The sequence below is a fragment of the Xiphophorus maculatus genome, chromosome 7 (assembly GCF_002775205.1).
Source record: "Xiphophorus maculatus strain JP 163 A chromosome 7, X_maculatus-5.0-male, whole genome shotgun sequence".
Lineage (NCBI taxonomy): Eukaryota > Metazoa > Chordata > Actinopteri > Cyprinodontiformes > Poeciliidae > Xiphophorus > Xiphophorus maculatus.
In genome coordinates, this window is record NC_036449.1 from 17,297,710 (window position 1) to 17,314,149 (window position 16,440).

The 16,440-nt window shown below is 39.5% G+C and overlaps 1 protein-coding gene across 2 annotated transcripts in view; it reads left to right on the forward strand.

The window, feature by feature from the left end:
• LOC102233715 (FERM, ARHGEF and pleckstrin domain-containing protein 1-like) overlaps nucleotides 1-16,440 on the forward strand; it is a 61,037-nt gene that overhangs the window by 34,116 nt on the left and 10,481 nt on the right. For both annotated transcript variants that reach the window (XM_023337186.1, XM_023337187.1), the window contains exons 3-15: nucleotides 2,810-2,914; nucleotides 3,009-3,051; nucleotides 3,173-3,251; nucleotides 5,529-5,626; nucleotides 5,996-6,110; nucleotides 7,687-7,834; nucleotides 7,950-8,045; nucleotides 8,119-8,282; nucleotides 8,390-8,458; nucleotides 8,547-8,640; nucleotides 10,334-10,550; nucleotides 14,744-14,922; nucleotides 15,693-15,782. In XM_023337186.1, the coding sequence (XP_023192954.1) occupies nucleotides 2,810-2,914; nucleotides 3,009-3,051; nucleotides 3,173-3,251; nucleotides 5,529-5,626; nucleotides 5,996-6,110; nucleotides 7,687-7,834; nucleotides 7,950-8,045; nucleotides 8,119-8,282; nucleotides 8,390-8,458; nucleotides 8,547-8,640; nucleotides 10,334-10,550; nucleotides 14,744-14,922; nucleotides 15,693-15,782 (1,497 nt within the window). The remainder of the gene's footprint in view (nucleotides 1-2,809; nucleotides 2,915-3,008; nucleotides 3,052-3,172; nucleotides 3,252-5,528; nucleotides 5,627-5,995; nucleotides 6,111-7,686; nucleotides 7,835-7,949; nucleotides 8,046-8,118; nucleotides 8,283-8,389; nucleotides 8,459-8,546; nucleotides 8,641-10,333; nucleotides 10,551-14,743; nucleotides 14,923-15,692; nucleotides 15,783-16,440) is intronic.

Consider the following 16,440-nt stretch of genomic DNA (forward strand, 5'->3'; position numbering starts at 1 on the left):
ACGTTTGGTTTAACTGCATGGAATGAAAGAAACATTGAATTTATTCTGGCTATGTTTTGCCTTTTACACACAGCATTCTCTCAGTACATTACATAATGTGTGTATCTATGTATGTTTGGACTGGTGACCTTTTTCTCTGCAGTCACCCTCACTGGTTCTGTCGCCATATGCAAACAGCTGGCTCTCAGTAATAGAAAACTCTCTGTGCAAGCTAGGAAAAAGTGGTAGATCGTCTTGTTTGGGGGGGAAGGTTTTCCATTTACATGAGGATGTGTAATCACTTTGACTAAGCTGACAGAGCTTAAGTTTTTATTCTTTAAGCATTTAGAGGAACACAGGCAAGGTCATTTAAATTTAAAATTTGACAACTCCCTTTAGTTGCACCAGAGAAATTCGTGTCCTAGCATGCACCTCAGCATGTCCCTGTCCTTTCATGTAAGAACTTCTTTCTTGAAACGTATTAAGGCACCGCTCTGAATCGGTATCAAGCCAGGAGGGATTCCTACTGCAAACACTCACATTCTGAAGCTGAGATATGCTGTGCGCTGGTGCAGACCAGTCACAAGGAAGCAGCCAGGCAGACGTGTTCCTGTTGTGTGTGTGCCTGTGAGTCAAACTGTGTCTGAGTGTCTGTAACAGAAATATGTTGGGAAAAATCCCTGACACCAATGTGACCCCATGTGGGAATGTTTCTCAGTTTGATTGAGGTAGATTTTTTGAGGTTTGTGTTTCTCGCAGTGCCCAAAAGTGTGCAGTTAAGTTCGTGTGGTGCTTGAGGGAAGACTGAGGTGGTCAGGGGAACTTTTTATCCCACCCTGATATGATTTCCACCTCAAAGGCTGCTGGGACTGTCAGCAGCAGCAGCGACACTGAAAATCCAGATCAAAGACGAGGTTCAACCCACCCCCTTTGGCTGCAACATGCATGATGGAAACTTATTCTTGGCAGGCTCTTTGAACACTAGCATGGAAGCAGAAAGGCCAAAAGAGACATTTGTGACACAGAAAGTGATACATTATTAACATTAAATTGGTTTATAATGTATAACTAGTAGGGCATTTTAAGTTTTTCACACCCATTTTGTGTTTCTAAATTGGCGTCTTACAGCCACAAACATTTTAAGGATTTTATGTAGTAGAACAAGGATAGACAAGATTATGCATAAAAGGTACTGAAATTATAAGTGGTTCTGAAAAGTTTATTGTGCATTCTTCTTCAACACAACTGCATTGAAAACCATTTGTCAATGCAGTTTATTCTGCAGCTCTTTTGCAGCATGTTTCTACCAGCTTCACACTTTTAGACTATACTATTTCTGCCCATTCAAAAAAAGTGAGACTCATTAAGTCTCACCACATATTCTGTGTTGGATTTAAATCTGAGATTTTACTAGGCCAGTTTAACACATTATGCTGATTTAATCTAAATCATACCATCATGTCTCTAGCTGGACTTTGACTAGAAGATGAGCTTCAACCCCAGTCTCAAGTCTTTAGCAACCTTCATCTAGCCAACTATCATTCCGACCAGTCCCCCCCCGCCCCCCGCCCCGAAGAGAAGCATGCCCACAGCATGGTACTGCACCCACCATGTTTCACAAAGCTTTTCCACCGATGCGGTTTGGAGCCCATTCCAGTTCCCGAGCATGATTTTGAACCAGTGTCATGTGTTTGCTCTAGACGAACGAGATTCTCCAGTGCCCTGTTTGCTTCTAGTTGGTCATTATGGAATACCTGGTATTTCAGTGCAAACCTGAGACATCACATTGTGCGCCAGTCAAACTGCACACAAAGAAATAACAAGCACAGCAGCAAATACAAAGAAACTTTTTCTGCTTCAGCTGGAGTGTTTGAATTCTCTTTTGCTGCACATAAAGGAACCTCTGTAAACAGGGAAATAATGCATCTATGGCATCAAGGTCTGTTTTGCTATTAAGCTCTTCTACTTTTCTTCGGAGTTGTCTGACGCCACCTGTTGATTATGCATGTTTGGTTACCAAAACATATGGAAAAGGCAGTTGGTTCTCACGGGAACTAAACAAAAATCAGCTTTCAGAGGGATATGAACTGAACCAGTCGTAGAACAAGAGTTCTTTCTGTGAAAACCCACTAAATGGTAATGAGGATACATTGTGCAATTCTGCCATCACATATAGCATTTTGCAAGTAGACCAACTTTTTCAGTTTTGTTTTCATTTGGTCTGAACGCCTTACTATATACAGTATATATACCTTAAATGGCTTATGTTGAAGTGCCAACAGGGCTTCTTATGGAGTTATTAAAAAAAATTAAAGTAATTTTTTCTTGTCATTCTTCCATAAAGGCTACATTTGTAGAGTGCATACCTAAAATTCTCCTGTACTGTGAATCTCTGTAGCTTCTCCAGATTTACCGTTGGCCTTTTGGCTGCTGCTCATGGCTGTCCTTGCTTGCCCTGTCAGCTTAGGGGTACAACCATGTCTTAATGGATGTGTTGTTATTTTGCAATGTGTTTTGCTTCAAATATTGGGTTAAACACTGCTTGGAATATTGTTTCATAACACAATAACTGCTTTAGCTTTTTCAAATGTTTGTACCTTATCTTCTGTAGTTTTTCTTGGTCTTCCTGATGCTACTAATGTCCTCTAACAAAACTTTGTGGCTGTTTAGCATCAAGGCATATTGACTTTTTCTGTCGTCAAGAAATAATATGATGTATTTAAGCTCATAAAATGCTTTAAATGTGTTTAGGTGGAATACTGAAAGTGGAAAAAAATTCTTGCCTTTTCTGCTTTGTGTTAAGTGTCGTCCTACATGATTTTGTTCACAGCAAAAAGCGTCGGGCAAGGTGCTATTTGACCTGGTGTGCTCCCACATGAATCTGATTGAGGGTGACTACTTTGGCCTGGAGTTTCAAAACCACAAAAGCATGATGGTAAATAAACAACAAATAAAACCTCATCTCAAAATTGCTCACATTATTTGTTCAAAAACTCATACTTGAACAAGCCTCTTCTGTTCTTTCACAGGTTTGGTTGGACCACATCAAACCGATTATTAAGCAGCTTCGACGTAAGTATTTCAGTATGCTGTTTAGTCTTGTTCTTCCTGGAGCTTATAAGAGAGTAACTGCTCTGTATAATCTCCTTTTAAAATGCAAATGTTCTTTTATTAATGAACCTGTTCCACACAGGACCGAAAAACACAACCCTGAGGTTCAGTGTGAAGTTTTTCCCTCCTGACCATGCGCAGCTGCTGGAGGAGCTGACGAGGTGAGCAGATCCTCTTTACTCCCGTTATCTGGGGGATGCGTTTGTCTTCTTCTTGGCACAGAGGCATATGTTTGTATACATGTCAGTGTGAAAAGTCTCTGCTGTAACTGAGGCACACATGAAACATGGTCCCTGACTCCATGATGATTTATTCCCCTTCAGGTTATGGGATTCAAATGTCATGGTTGCCATTTCACTGGTTTAGCCCTATGGAGATTAGCAATGTAGAGCTAATGATTTTCTGGTTTCTGTTCTGTAGGTATTTATGTGCTGCATGTTTTTAGGAGAGCCCAGAGAAAAAAATTGGCATTCAACTGATGAAGCTTAGACAATTGCTTGACTGTTCATATAAGAAAGATATTAGAAAGCTGTTTCTATTTACAATTTTTTTCATTAATATATACAATATGTTACTGTTATTTAGAGCATTTAGTGTCTTGTTTGTTTCAAACATAAACATTCAGTAGTTTTAATCTTAGACTTTTTTTGTTGCTTGATTTGTTATGCTGTTTCAGAATTAACTGAGTATTGCAGTTCAATAATCTTATCTTAAAAATTGTTTTAACCCTTTGTGATATTAAAACAACATATTTCAACACATCCAACGAACAGCTAAAATCTGCAAATACTTGAGACCCCCACTAAAAATGCTTGTAATGGCCTATTTTAGTTGTACTATTAGTTGTTTTGCAAACACTTGCCAATAACATGTCAAGTAGCATTGTGCCTAGATATTTTAGCTTTCTAAATTTAATTTAATTTTTAATATTTTAGTCATGCTCTACAAAAAAATCCACAAATAGTCTAATTTTTAGTAAATCATTTGGAGTGAAGTTTCACAGAAAAATTTGTAATGAGGCCAATCTGCTAATTCTATACAGCGACTAGGCAGGAGTCCACTGTGTTTCCAGAGTAAACCTGCTCATTTCCATGAATATTGCCTCCTTTGCTACTTCAATAAGATCTCAATATTTGGGATCTTATTGAGATTAAATCCATTTTCAAAAGATCAGTGGTGAACATGCTGATTAGTTTGTCAAGTTTTAACTACCTTGGTTGCTAGCCTGCTTTTTATTTTCTGACAGAAATGGTAACAATGAGGTTTTTGCTGATGTTTGTTTCAATACATTGCTACTTTAAACCATTATCTGTGGTTCCCCTTCCCAGTCATTAATCTTGAAAGCCCTCTTGTTGCACCAACAAATTAGCCACAACTGTATTAATCCTTTAATCTTGTGGCTTCCGCTTTTATAAGATTGGGCGGGAAGGATACCAAAGACATCCCTCTTCCCAGCAGAACTTTTACCAGAACTGAAATCTAGTCTCTCCAGAAAATTCTGCTTGTGTTCAAGTACATTTTTTTTCTGTCATAAGTCATGTCTCATGACCACAGAAGATCAATGGAAGACCGACCAGTAAGCAAGAGTTTTAGTTTTTCACCTAGCAAACAGATTTTGAGCACAATACAGTTGTCAGTTTAAAATATCCAGTTGCCTTTACAGTACTGTAATAATGGACCAGAATTGATTGTGCAGAAACTTGTGTTATAGCTCAGTTTCAGAGCCCTATTTAACGTCAGCATCAATAAAATAGATTGTAAATTTTGTTACTATGATTAATAGTGTTTATTTGCATTATATCTCTAAAAATATTTATTATATATGCTCTTTTCAGATGTCAATGTCTACTTAATTTAGCATCTACATGATGGCAAAAACAGTTATTTTTTTAATTTTTAATTTTACTTTAAGAAGTGACAGACGAACTCAGGCGACAAGGGGTTAAAATGTATCCAGTACAGTTCATATGAGGTATTTTTAATTATTAGTTCATTTGTAATCCCATTAGAAGACATGGAGCAGACATTTATATATGTTAAGCCAGTATTTGGCGATTCTTTTTTTTATTTACTGATTATTATATAGTCTGTGGTTGTTTTTAGTTTTACTACTTTTACATTTGTGCATCAATTCAAAACTACAACCCAACAAACAACTGAATTTACTTAGACATCACAAACAGAATTCACCTTTGTATGTTTTTGTAACAATGAAAAAGTTTCAGTACATTTTTTTCTTTGCCTATAATACAAAGCAACAAATGAGTGGGAGTGCAACTCGATGATCCATGTGACCTGAGAAAACTCTTTGTCTCTTTAAACAGTTTTTTTCTACTGATAAATTCATAAAGTCCCAAATTCAATCTTGTGTTCATGTTGACCCTCAATCACTTTGCAGGCTTGTTAAAGTGATATCTATTTTTGTGTTTTGTGCCTAGGTACCTGTTTGCCCTCCAGGTCAAGCAGGATCTCTCCAGTGGACGTATGATGTGCAACGACACCAGCGCGGCTCTGATGGTCTCCCACATCATCCAGTGTGAGGCTCGCAGGGCAGTTTTATGCGCTTGGCTCAAGCCACCAAAGCAGTGATAGATCTGACAACTGTCTTTTATACATACACTGCTGCTCTTTTCATGCGCAGCTTATCAGCAAACATTGTCATGCAGCACACGGCGCAGCATTTCAAATTGATTAACTTTGTGTTGCTATGGAGACCTCGGTCTAATGTCTGAATGTAATCTTGCAGAGCTGCAGCAGAGCAACGACTCATTTCCATTGCTGGTCATATCTGGACCTCTTTCTTTATCCTGTTGCGATTGAAGCGTGTTTGCGCTTTTCTCCCCGTGCAGCATCAACTCTAAAGCTGACTTCTTTATTTTTTATCCTTTTTTTTCTTCGGTTTCAGCTGAGATTGGGGACTTTGATGAGAGCCACTGCCGCTCACACCTGCTAAACAACAACTACATTCCAGATCAGATGCCCCTGATCGACAAAATCATGGAGTTTCACTCAAAGCATATGTGAGTGTGTGATTTTTACACCACAGTTAAAATAATAACACAAGGTCAGTGGGTGAACAGACATTATTCTCCTCAGCCGTGAACAGGAAATGTTGTTACAGACTTTGTTATTGTCCCACTGGGCTGTTTTATTACTCAAGTGACACATTCAGGAAAGCAGCCCACTGAATGAATGGGTTATTTCTCAGCATGCTACACACAGCACTTTAACATACAGTATATAATCTTGCATTGGCCAGGTTTTTATAACTTGTTTTACAGCTTAATGTAAGTCTTTGGGGCTTTATGTCTTCCAGCTTTGCACATCTAGAGACTTTGTTGGCCTTTTTCTGTGCAAAACAGCTCAGGCGCAGTCAGATTTGAGCATATGTGAATGATTTTCAAGTTTTGTCTCTAATGCATGGATATACAGTACCTTGATCTATACCAGCTCATTGCAGATTTGGCAGTCTTTAAACTACAGAAGATTTTATCAGGTTTTCCTCTTCACAACTTTAACCAGCTTCTCTTTCCCTGATGAAGAAAAACATGAAGCAAAAGGCTACGGTGTCCCAAAAGGAGATTATAAGCTTCTTTTAGATCACCAAGTGACACGCATGCACACACACACGCACACGCCCACACACAGACAGCTGTCTTTAGTTGGGTTAGTGGGATGAAACCCAGTTTTTTACTCTATTTAGAGATGACTGATGCAAAAGTTTGAGAGAAGTGAATTTGAACTTGGCTTTTTTTGTCCGACTACTTTTTCATTCTATCTAGTTTAATGCCATTGGGAGTATATTACTGGAATGGAACCCTTCCAGATCTCCTCGCACTATCCAGCCACTCCATCAAGTATTTCTCATAACTTATTTAAGAAGAAGCTTTGCCAACACTTCAGTGGCCTCTGCGTCACAGTGGGCCATGAGCACTCAGTGGTCTGCCGCTGCAGCTTCAGACAAGCTTCACTGCTGGTGAAGCTGGTTTTTACCACAGCTGATAACGATATCTGTGGCTCCTCTGGCCGGGTGCCATGTTGAGTTGAATCCTTTGTTAAGTGGCACACAGGAAACAGGAAGGCTTATCTACGAGTGAGAATTAGGAAAGTTAGTTAAGGTTTGCTGCTCCTTCCCCCAGCCACTATTTGTTCTTCAAAAACTCAACCCTTGTATGACCTGTATGAAATATAAAGTGTAATGTACACACACTTTTAAACCTAAAGTTAGTCACACCCCTGATAGAGTGGCATTTAAAATTCTTTTTTATTTAACTAAGACAATTTTTCCTTTATGGAAAAGTTTAAATGATTTTTTTTTTATTCGATAACAAAACAATGTAGAAGGAGTATTACTTAAAAAAGTAATTTATTTACAAAAAACTTTATTGGCATTACAGCAACCAAACCGGTCTTATTGATGGAGTCCTAAATTATCTGATTCTGGTCACCTGCCTGTTTCTGTTTGCATCTTCATCTACAGTGTTTTTCAATACCTTTGTGATTGAAGAATCATGCTTTTGAATGTACTCACCCTCCTTAGAAATACAGATGAAACATTGGCAGCTGTAAATATTTACATTTATCTGTGTGTTGTAGAGGTCAGTCACCAGCAGAGTCAGACTTTCAGTTGTTGGAGGTTGCTCGCAAGCTGGATTTTTACGGGACTCGGCTGCACCCTGCCAAGGATCGGGAAGGTTCGAAGTTAAGTCTGGCTGTGGCGCACACGGGTGTTTTGGTCTTCCAGGTAGCTTCACACAGACATTAATGTGAACATCAATTTGCTTGTTGCGTTTCTTAGTCATTCTCACTTTGTCAAAAAAAAAAGGCTTTAAAAGGTGTTCAATTTTTCTCCATCTTAGACACACACAAGGATCAACGCCTTCAACTGGTCCAAAATACGCAAGTTGAGCTTCAAGCGAAAACGTTTTCTCATCAAGCTAAGGCCAGATCTAAACGTATGTTGTTTTATTATACTTGGAGAACACAAATTGCTTCAGGGTTGTAAATTATTTCTCCATGTTATTTCAGAGCTCCTGTCAGGACACTCTGGAGTTTTTGATGGCCAGCAGGGATTGCTGTAAAGTCTTCTGGAAGATCTGTGTGGAATATCACGCCTTCTTCCGCCTCTTTGAAGAACCTAAACCCAAACCCAAGCCTATGCTCTTCACCCGAGGATCTTCCTTCAGATTTAGGTGGAGTTTCTTTCTTCAACAGGACTGCAAGCACTTAACTTTCCCAGTAGTCTACTACCGCCCTTGTAGAAACACTCATTATTATTTCTCTTGTGCTAATGCTGCAGCGGTCGCACACAGAAGCAGGTGATTGATTATGTGAGGGAATCAGAGTTCAAGAAGATCCCGTTTGAAAGGTAGAGTCTAGACACATGCTGGGCATTCTGAGTTCAAGTAAAGACTTTCACGATGTAAAACACTGACCTACATCATCCCATCTGCCAGGAAACACAGCCGGATCAGATACAGCAGTAGAGTTCAACACAACAGTCGCCTGTCGCCGCTGCCTTCTCCTCGCCACCATGAAGTGCCATCAGAAGTTAGTCTTTCTATGCATAATAAATCTACCCAATAGATTATTTGTTGCTTTATATATATGTTTGTGTTATTTCTATTTAGTTATTCATGAACGTTGTCTATAAATTTATAAACTTACCTTTTTGCTTGTTTTGAAGTAAATATTAACCCCAAAATCCCCAGTGATCCATAGTTGGGTTGGATGAAATCATTGTTCTCTGCCTGACAGCCTGTTGTTTAATATAAATAAATGGAAGTGGAAACTGCCGAAGACTATTTTGCAACACTTTTCACACACTTTTTGACATTTTGTCACGTCACAACCAAAAACTTTTGTAAATTTTAAAGGGGCTTTATGTGATGGTTCAACACAAAGCAGTGCGTAACTGTGAAGCAGAATGAAATGGTGCATAATTTTGGGAATATTAAATGAATAAAAAGGGAGGCTTCCCTATTTTCCTCTAATATGCCTAAATCAAATCTAGTTGAACCCTGAATCCACCGATACATAATCTAAAGTTATTATGAAATAAATAAGAGAATAAAATAAGCAGTTATTTTTTTCCTCCTTGGAGTGATTTCTATGAAATGTTTATCTTGTAATTATCAAACTGGTTGATTGCCGTGAGTTTTTTTTTCCCCAAATATTTGTCGGGGTCAGGCAGGGTAGACAGAATCAGGACCCTGTCTGTTTTGTTTTATCTCGACGCATACAATTGTTAGCTTGTTAAATTAACATTGTTTATTAACATCAAAATGTGGAAGATGTTTTACTTTTTTTCCCAAATATGAAGCTTAACCTTACACATTTATCCAGCCCCTCAGTACAGTTCTACTGAATAGAAAAGCAATGGTGCAATTAGTACTTTAATAATGTAGCATAACATGTGCTCTCCACCATGTTCAAACTTTTGCAGTTGTGGGAGTAGAAGTGTTATTGACATTTTTAAATGCCACATAAACATCTGAGTGTTCAGGTGGGCTTTGTGGACACCTGCCTGTTGCACAGCTTACATACCGACTTATCGATATCCTTTCCTGTTCATCTGTTGCACAAGAAAAATACCTCCTTACAATAACTTTACTTTCATCTTTTTAACAAAAAAGGTTGCTAAGGCTCTTATGGGTGCACTCACTATATCAAGGTAGTTTTACTTTGACTCTGAAGGGAACAGAGAATTGAGCATCTGTGAGTCTGTTTTGGAAAATTGTGCTTGTGTTTGGGGAAATGAGAACAACTCAGTAAATGTCAACAAACTAATTACTATCATAAATATTGCTTTTTGTATAAAGGTCCAGTTGACAATCTGCCAAGACTCAAAAAAGTGACAGTTTGCACCACGTTGTGCTGGTCTATCACATTAAACCGTAATAAAATACATTAAGATTTGGGGTAGATGTCATTGCACCAGTCTGCTTGTTACCATAAATGTTTACTGGTCTTTTTGCCATTTATGTTTATTTTTGCTTCTTTATTTCTTCTCAATATCACAAAATATCATTGTGACTAATGCTAAATTAGCAACATCAATTTTATTTTGGTGTTTGGTGTTTCAGTCCTGTACATTTGATCACTTAAACGTACCTGCAATGTATTTAGTCAAGCACAAGGAACTAACAGAATATTTTCAGGCGAGGAGGAATTGACTAAAAATCCTCAGTTGTTATTAATTACATAATTTCTGAAACTCTTTTCCTTTTTCCAACTCTGTCAGAGTGGTGTTCCTGAGGACTTCTCCTCTTCTTCTCCTCCTCGGCGTCACTGGAAGGAGTCGGTGCTTGTCAGTGCCGAAGACCCAGCAGCTTCACGAACTTCAAAGATGAGCCCAAATCATCAAAGAAACGGCCACGAAGACAGAAAGGAGTCAGTTTCCAAGCCTGAGGAATCAAGAGGGTCAACACGACAGATGTCCCCAGAACATCCGAGCAAAGGTCCAGCATCTTGGTTTGCCAAAGGCAGCAGCTCAGCCATCAGTTGTGTAGGTAGTGAGTTGAATATGGGAAGGGAGCAGGTCAGCAGAACAAATCAGAGTTATGGTGAGGACTTCAATTTGCATCGGGGTTCAGGTTCCCAGCAGGAGCATTTACTGGGTAAGATGCAGTGCAGAGAATCTCCTTTGCTCAACATGAACCATGAGCCATATCGGTCTCTCACGCAGTCACGTCCAAAGTTTGACCTTAGTCCTGGTTACAGCACAGTGGGGAAAATCAGAGGCCATAACAGAGAGAGGCAGAGCAGCAGCCCCCTCCCAAGTCAACATACGTTTGGCTCAAGGAGTGTTGTCTCCAATCCTGCCAATAAACCCACCCACCGAGCACCTTCTCTCACTCACACTGAGCAGAATGGCTATACGCCGCCCCTGTTTAATGACACAAGATGCTCCCCCCACCCGAGCCGATCGCTTGGCTTACACAGTCTCCAAAAAGTACATCACACCTCATGTGCAGACCCACATCAGGGTGCATCCCCTCCAGGGCCAGATTCACGCCCGGTTATGTCTCGGGCCGAGCGCATGGCAGCTCTCGAGCGCCGCATGACGGCCAACGGCCTCACGGCACCGGGGAGGTTCCGGGCCGGAAAGAAACGGTTAGGACAGGTTGGAGTCAAACACTTGGAGGCCGTGCAAATGTGTGAGGGCTCCACCACCAGTGGGTCAGAGTCAAGCGAGTCTGAGGGAGAGGACAGAGAAAACTGCAGCAACAGTACGGTGGAGGCTAGCTCTCCTATACCAAGAAACAAATTCTCCTTTGGGAGCCTCCAGCTGGACGAGGAGGCAGAGGATGAGGATGGATGCCATAATTTTAGTGATGAGGAAGGTGAACAGATTTTCAGCTGTTGACACATTAACAAACCTGAGAAGGGAGTCTGAAGCTTGTATCCGGGAATCCTTGTTGTGTAGGAAAGTTTTCTTTTGTATTACATAGATTCACTTGTTTCTGAATTATTTTTTGATATCAAAACAGACACTCACAGCTGCCTTGTTAGGTTGCCACACTGAATAGTTACCTATTGAGCACCGCAGAAAATGTGGTACTGATTATATCAAAATGAAAGGCATAAATGGCGAAAATGTTGACTTTTAAGAAAGTTGCAAAAAACTGCCTTTTTCGTGCCTTTTAACCTCTGTCAGTAAGATATGTGTCTATAATCACATGTAATGTCTCCTTACGGTTTTCTATCTAGTACTGGCTACCATGACTTTTTTTAGTGCCTTGCAAAAGGACTCATAACCGGTGAACTTTTCACATTAATGTCAAAATCGTCTGAGATTTCATGCTGTAAACCATCATGACGTAGTGCAAAACTGTGAAGCGGAAGTCAAACAATGCAGAGTTCTCAATATTTTTTCACAGATACTATCTGAAAAAAAGTGTGCATGCATTTGTATTCAGCCCCCTGTCCTCTGATACAATCTATTCTAACTGCTTGTCAAAGTCACTAAATGATAAATTAATTGGTTCAATAAGAAGAAAAGTGAAAAGTACGGCAGATGTCTGTTTTCAAATTTGATGCAAACTCACGTATTCCTTCACAAGTCAACTAAATTCTAAATATTCCTGATATATTTGTAAAAATATTGGGAACCAGATGTCCTTTTCCTTCCACTTCTAAATTATGTGCAGCTTTTTGTTGGTCCATCATCTAAAATTTAAATAAAATTAAGTTTGTGGTTTTGTCATTACAAAATATACAGATTTAATAGGTTTAAACACTTTCGCAAGGCACTGTATTGTTCTGTTTTTAGGACTTAAAATTTCCTCTGATATGTTATCAGTTAAGACTGAATTGGGATTTATCTGTAGCTATCTAACAGGTTATCTTTCTGATTAGGGTGCAGAATCCAATGACATCCTGCTAAAAATATCTACGACTGATTTGTATTTAGCATTTGTTTACAGAGTCAGTTGTTCTTTACTAATCTGGAGCAAACTTTAAATAGTTTGAGTCCTGTCTTGTATTGACACGTCAGCAATATGCTAAACATACCTCATAGCAACAAGTAAAATAGATGTAATGTGCAAGTGACGAGCAGCTTCTTGATCAGGTTTTGGTGAATGTAAATGTGTGCTATAAGATAATTTCTCATTGTCTTGCATGTTTTTTTTTTGTTTTGTTTTTTTTTGCAATAGTCACTACGCAGAGTTTGCAAAAATGGCACTGCACTTTTTTGCACTTGTGTCTTTTTTCTCGTGGTTTAATTTGCAATAATCTCCATGTTACTCATGTGTTGTTTTCCTTTTTTGTGTCCAATGTTCACTGTCTGCATGAAGCTAGTTTTTTTCCTCATCCGCGCATTTCTGTGCTGTGTGGAGGGGGAAGCATGGTTTTCATTCTGTGGGTTCCCTTTTCTGCAGTGATCTGATCACCTGACTCACCATTAGATTATTTCAAAGCAAGGAAACAAGAGCTTGGCAGCACCTATGTTTGTGTGAAAGACACTTTAAGGGCAACATTACCTCAAAGTATAAAGCCTCTGGGTTCATCCATCATAACAGGCTGCTTTTTGTGGTGCTCCTTGATATTTTTAGCTCTGGCATAGGCACAGATGGTGATTTTATGAGATACACAAGTATGCAAAGTAGTGCGTAATGAAATGGAAGGAAAAGGGATACACGGTTTTACATTTTCTTACAAAGAAAATCAAGAATCAGTTGCATACATTTGTACTTCTCTTACTCTGGTACCCTCAAACGAATACTGTCATTTTTCTTCCACTTCACAACTATGCACACAATCAGTTGACTACGTATTGGTCTGTTACATAAAATCTATTGATATATGTTAAGGTTTGTGGTTTTAACTTGACAAAATCTGGGAAATGTCAAGGAATATTAAAACCTTTGCAAAGCACTGCAGGCTTGATTCAATTAGCTTCCTGCTTTTATACCCGTTACTGATGCAGCATGAGTAAACAACCAGATCACTGCAGAACCGGGAACCTTATGAGGAGCACTAACCCATGTAACATTCATCTTTGCATGTCCCAGCTTTATGGGGAAGACTCTGTTTGTGTGTAGGCGTGTGCAGGGGTGTGTGGGGGGTGTGTATGTATGTGTTTTCAACCACTGGTGTCCTTCAGGGTGTGTTCAAAGTCCAGGACGGTGGCTTGATGCACATAATCCTGTTCTGTCCTACCTGCATGTCCTCTGCTGTATGTACTGTAATATACATGTTGCTCTATCTTTCACTCTGCTGTAATTTATCTGTTCATTTTCTGTGTGCGCAGCGTGTGATCGGAGGATGTGGCTGTAAATCTAGGCTATTTGAAAGCAACCTAATAAAAAATATATAAAACATTTTTATAGCTCTCTGTCACATGGTGAAATTAGTCTTTAGACTGATTTGCATCCCCTTATACAAACAAGATCAGTTTGTATTTTTTTATGATGTTTTTTTCATTTTTTTTTTTGTGCTTGATTGCCGTTGGTATATATAGTCTGGTGTCAATAGTACATATTAGATCCTTTTCATCCTCTAGTTTCTGTGAAATTGTTATTTCACACTCGTTTGTAGCATCGGTGCAGATGTTTATGTGACTCATATTATCAAGGTGGTAGTTCTTAAACTAGTTTGCATTCTGTTTTATTCCTGCTGATGACACAGAGAGGGAGATGGGCGTGTTGCAGCCACAACATAGTAAGTAAGCTGAGTGAACGTTGTCGGAGCTGATGACAGTAGTTAAGTGGTTCTTCTCGATCAGCCTGCTGTATGTGTCAGCTTGTCCCTTTATTGACGTGGTGTAAAACGGCTGCTGTGAATTCAAAGTGAGTCATGACTGATTTTTTTTTTCATTTCTTTGCTCTCTCTAAACAAAACCCCCCTAACCAGTTCCACCTCACTGCATTTATGATTTAGCATTAGTGGATTGTTAAATAGCTTGGATCTCATTAGCACTCCGTCATCTGGTTTGGTTTAAATGTTATCCTCAAATGGTAAAAATACATTAAAATGTCAAATTCAGTTATCTTCCTACAATGTGGCAAATTGCACCCGTCTGGGCTAAAATTATTTAAATTGAGAATCTTTTCCTCAGCTCAATTATATCCCTGTATTTCTAGTTTAACACAAACTGATACTTTTCTTCCTCCCTGTGGATTTTATTTCTTCTGTGGCTTCACGTCAGGTGTGGCTCCCCACAGCCCTCCGCCATCCGGACACCCCCATGGGATGGTGAACGGTCAGAAGTCCCTGGAGTTGTGCAGCAACAGTCTCGACGGCCGTCAGCCTTCGCCTCTGACCAGCCCGCTACTCAACGACGCCTGCAGCATTCGCACTGATGATGAAGATGAGGTCCGGAGAAAGGTTTGTAAACTAAGCTCTCAAACCTTTAAAGCCTCAAAAAACTTTATACCAGGATTGCTCTGTATTTTTGCTCTGTCCATCTTCCCATGTACTTTAAAACAGTATCCCTAAAAAAAGCATTCCCACCACCTGACGCTTTGCCATTGGGATGGTGTTTTCAGGGTATTTGGCAGTGTGACCGGTTTTGGCTTTCATTTTGCCAGTCTTCCAAAATTTTGCACTCCTCGACCTATAGTGGCCCTGTCAATAGTCTTCCACCTAAATTGTGCAGCTCCTCCAGAGTCACTGTGAGCCTCTGGGCTCCTCCTCTAATGAATGGTATTAAAACCCTTGTCTTGTTAGGTTTGCGACTCTGGGTGTACTCTTGCCACTTTGGTTGAACAGTTCTTCATGAAATGTTCAAAACTAAAGAATATATTTCACAGGCTACCACTGTTTACAACTTCTTTGCATATTTAACTCTGACCTTCACAGTTATATATTGGACTTGGAGGTATCAAAGTAAAAAAGACTGAATTTAAAATGTATTTATCTTTTTTAGATTTTTATTTAAAACAAATATAAGACCCAGGCATTATTTCTTCTCATGTCATAATCGGGCTCTAGGTTGCGTTGGTCAATTGCATAAAATCTGAATTTAGCACATGTTAGTTTATGTTTATAACACAAACCACAAGGTACTTTATATGTCTACTTACATGTCGTGATGAATGTAACTAAAAACAGGTGCTGCTACCTTTTCAGTATCTTATCTGATGTTTACTATCCAGAGATTTCCCACTGATCGAGCCTATTTCATCGCCAAAGAGCTGCTGACCACAGAGAGGACATATCTGAAGGACCTGGAGGTGGTGACTGTGGTAAGATGAGCAAACATCAGCATGCCTCTCTGCTGTTTGGTCTCTCCCATATGCTCGTCTGCTTGGGGAGAAGCACTCTCATTGTTCTGGTTTAGCAGCTTCGTTGCAACACGACCGCCAAATCACATAGATGGGCAGTGACACACAAACACTCTGGCAGAAGCGATTTCATTTTTTATTCATTCCCCACTCCCGAGCTCTGAAATGTATTTATCCATGTCACACGAGGTGGTGAATACTAAACCGTGTTTGTGTTTAAAGAGGAGGTTGGATTTAGCAGTGCGTTCCCTCTGTGTGCTTATTTATTCAATTCTCTCGGATTTTATTGGCTGGATGCAAGCGTGCACACCCAGCTTCGTTTGATACCGTCTCAAAGTAAACCTGGCAGATAAACAGGATATTAAACGTGTGTATTGCTTCTTCAACTGTAATTGAGGACGGTCTTTTGTTGCCTGATTTATCACATGAGGAAAATGGTAGCTTTTGTCATTTTGGAGGTTTTACTCACATTTAGCTTGAATTCTTTTAATCATTTAACTGTATATGTTCGTGTGTTTGTTCATGTGTTATCTCCTTCCCACATGCTGATTGGTGTTGCTTCGGTGTTGAGGGTGAAGTCATCTGAATAACAGCTGAAGCTTTGTTTTTAACCCTTATA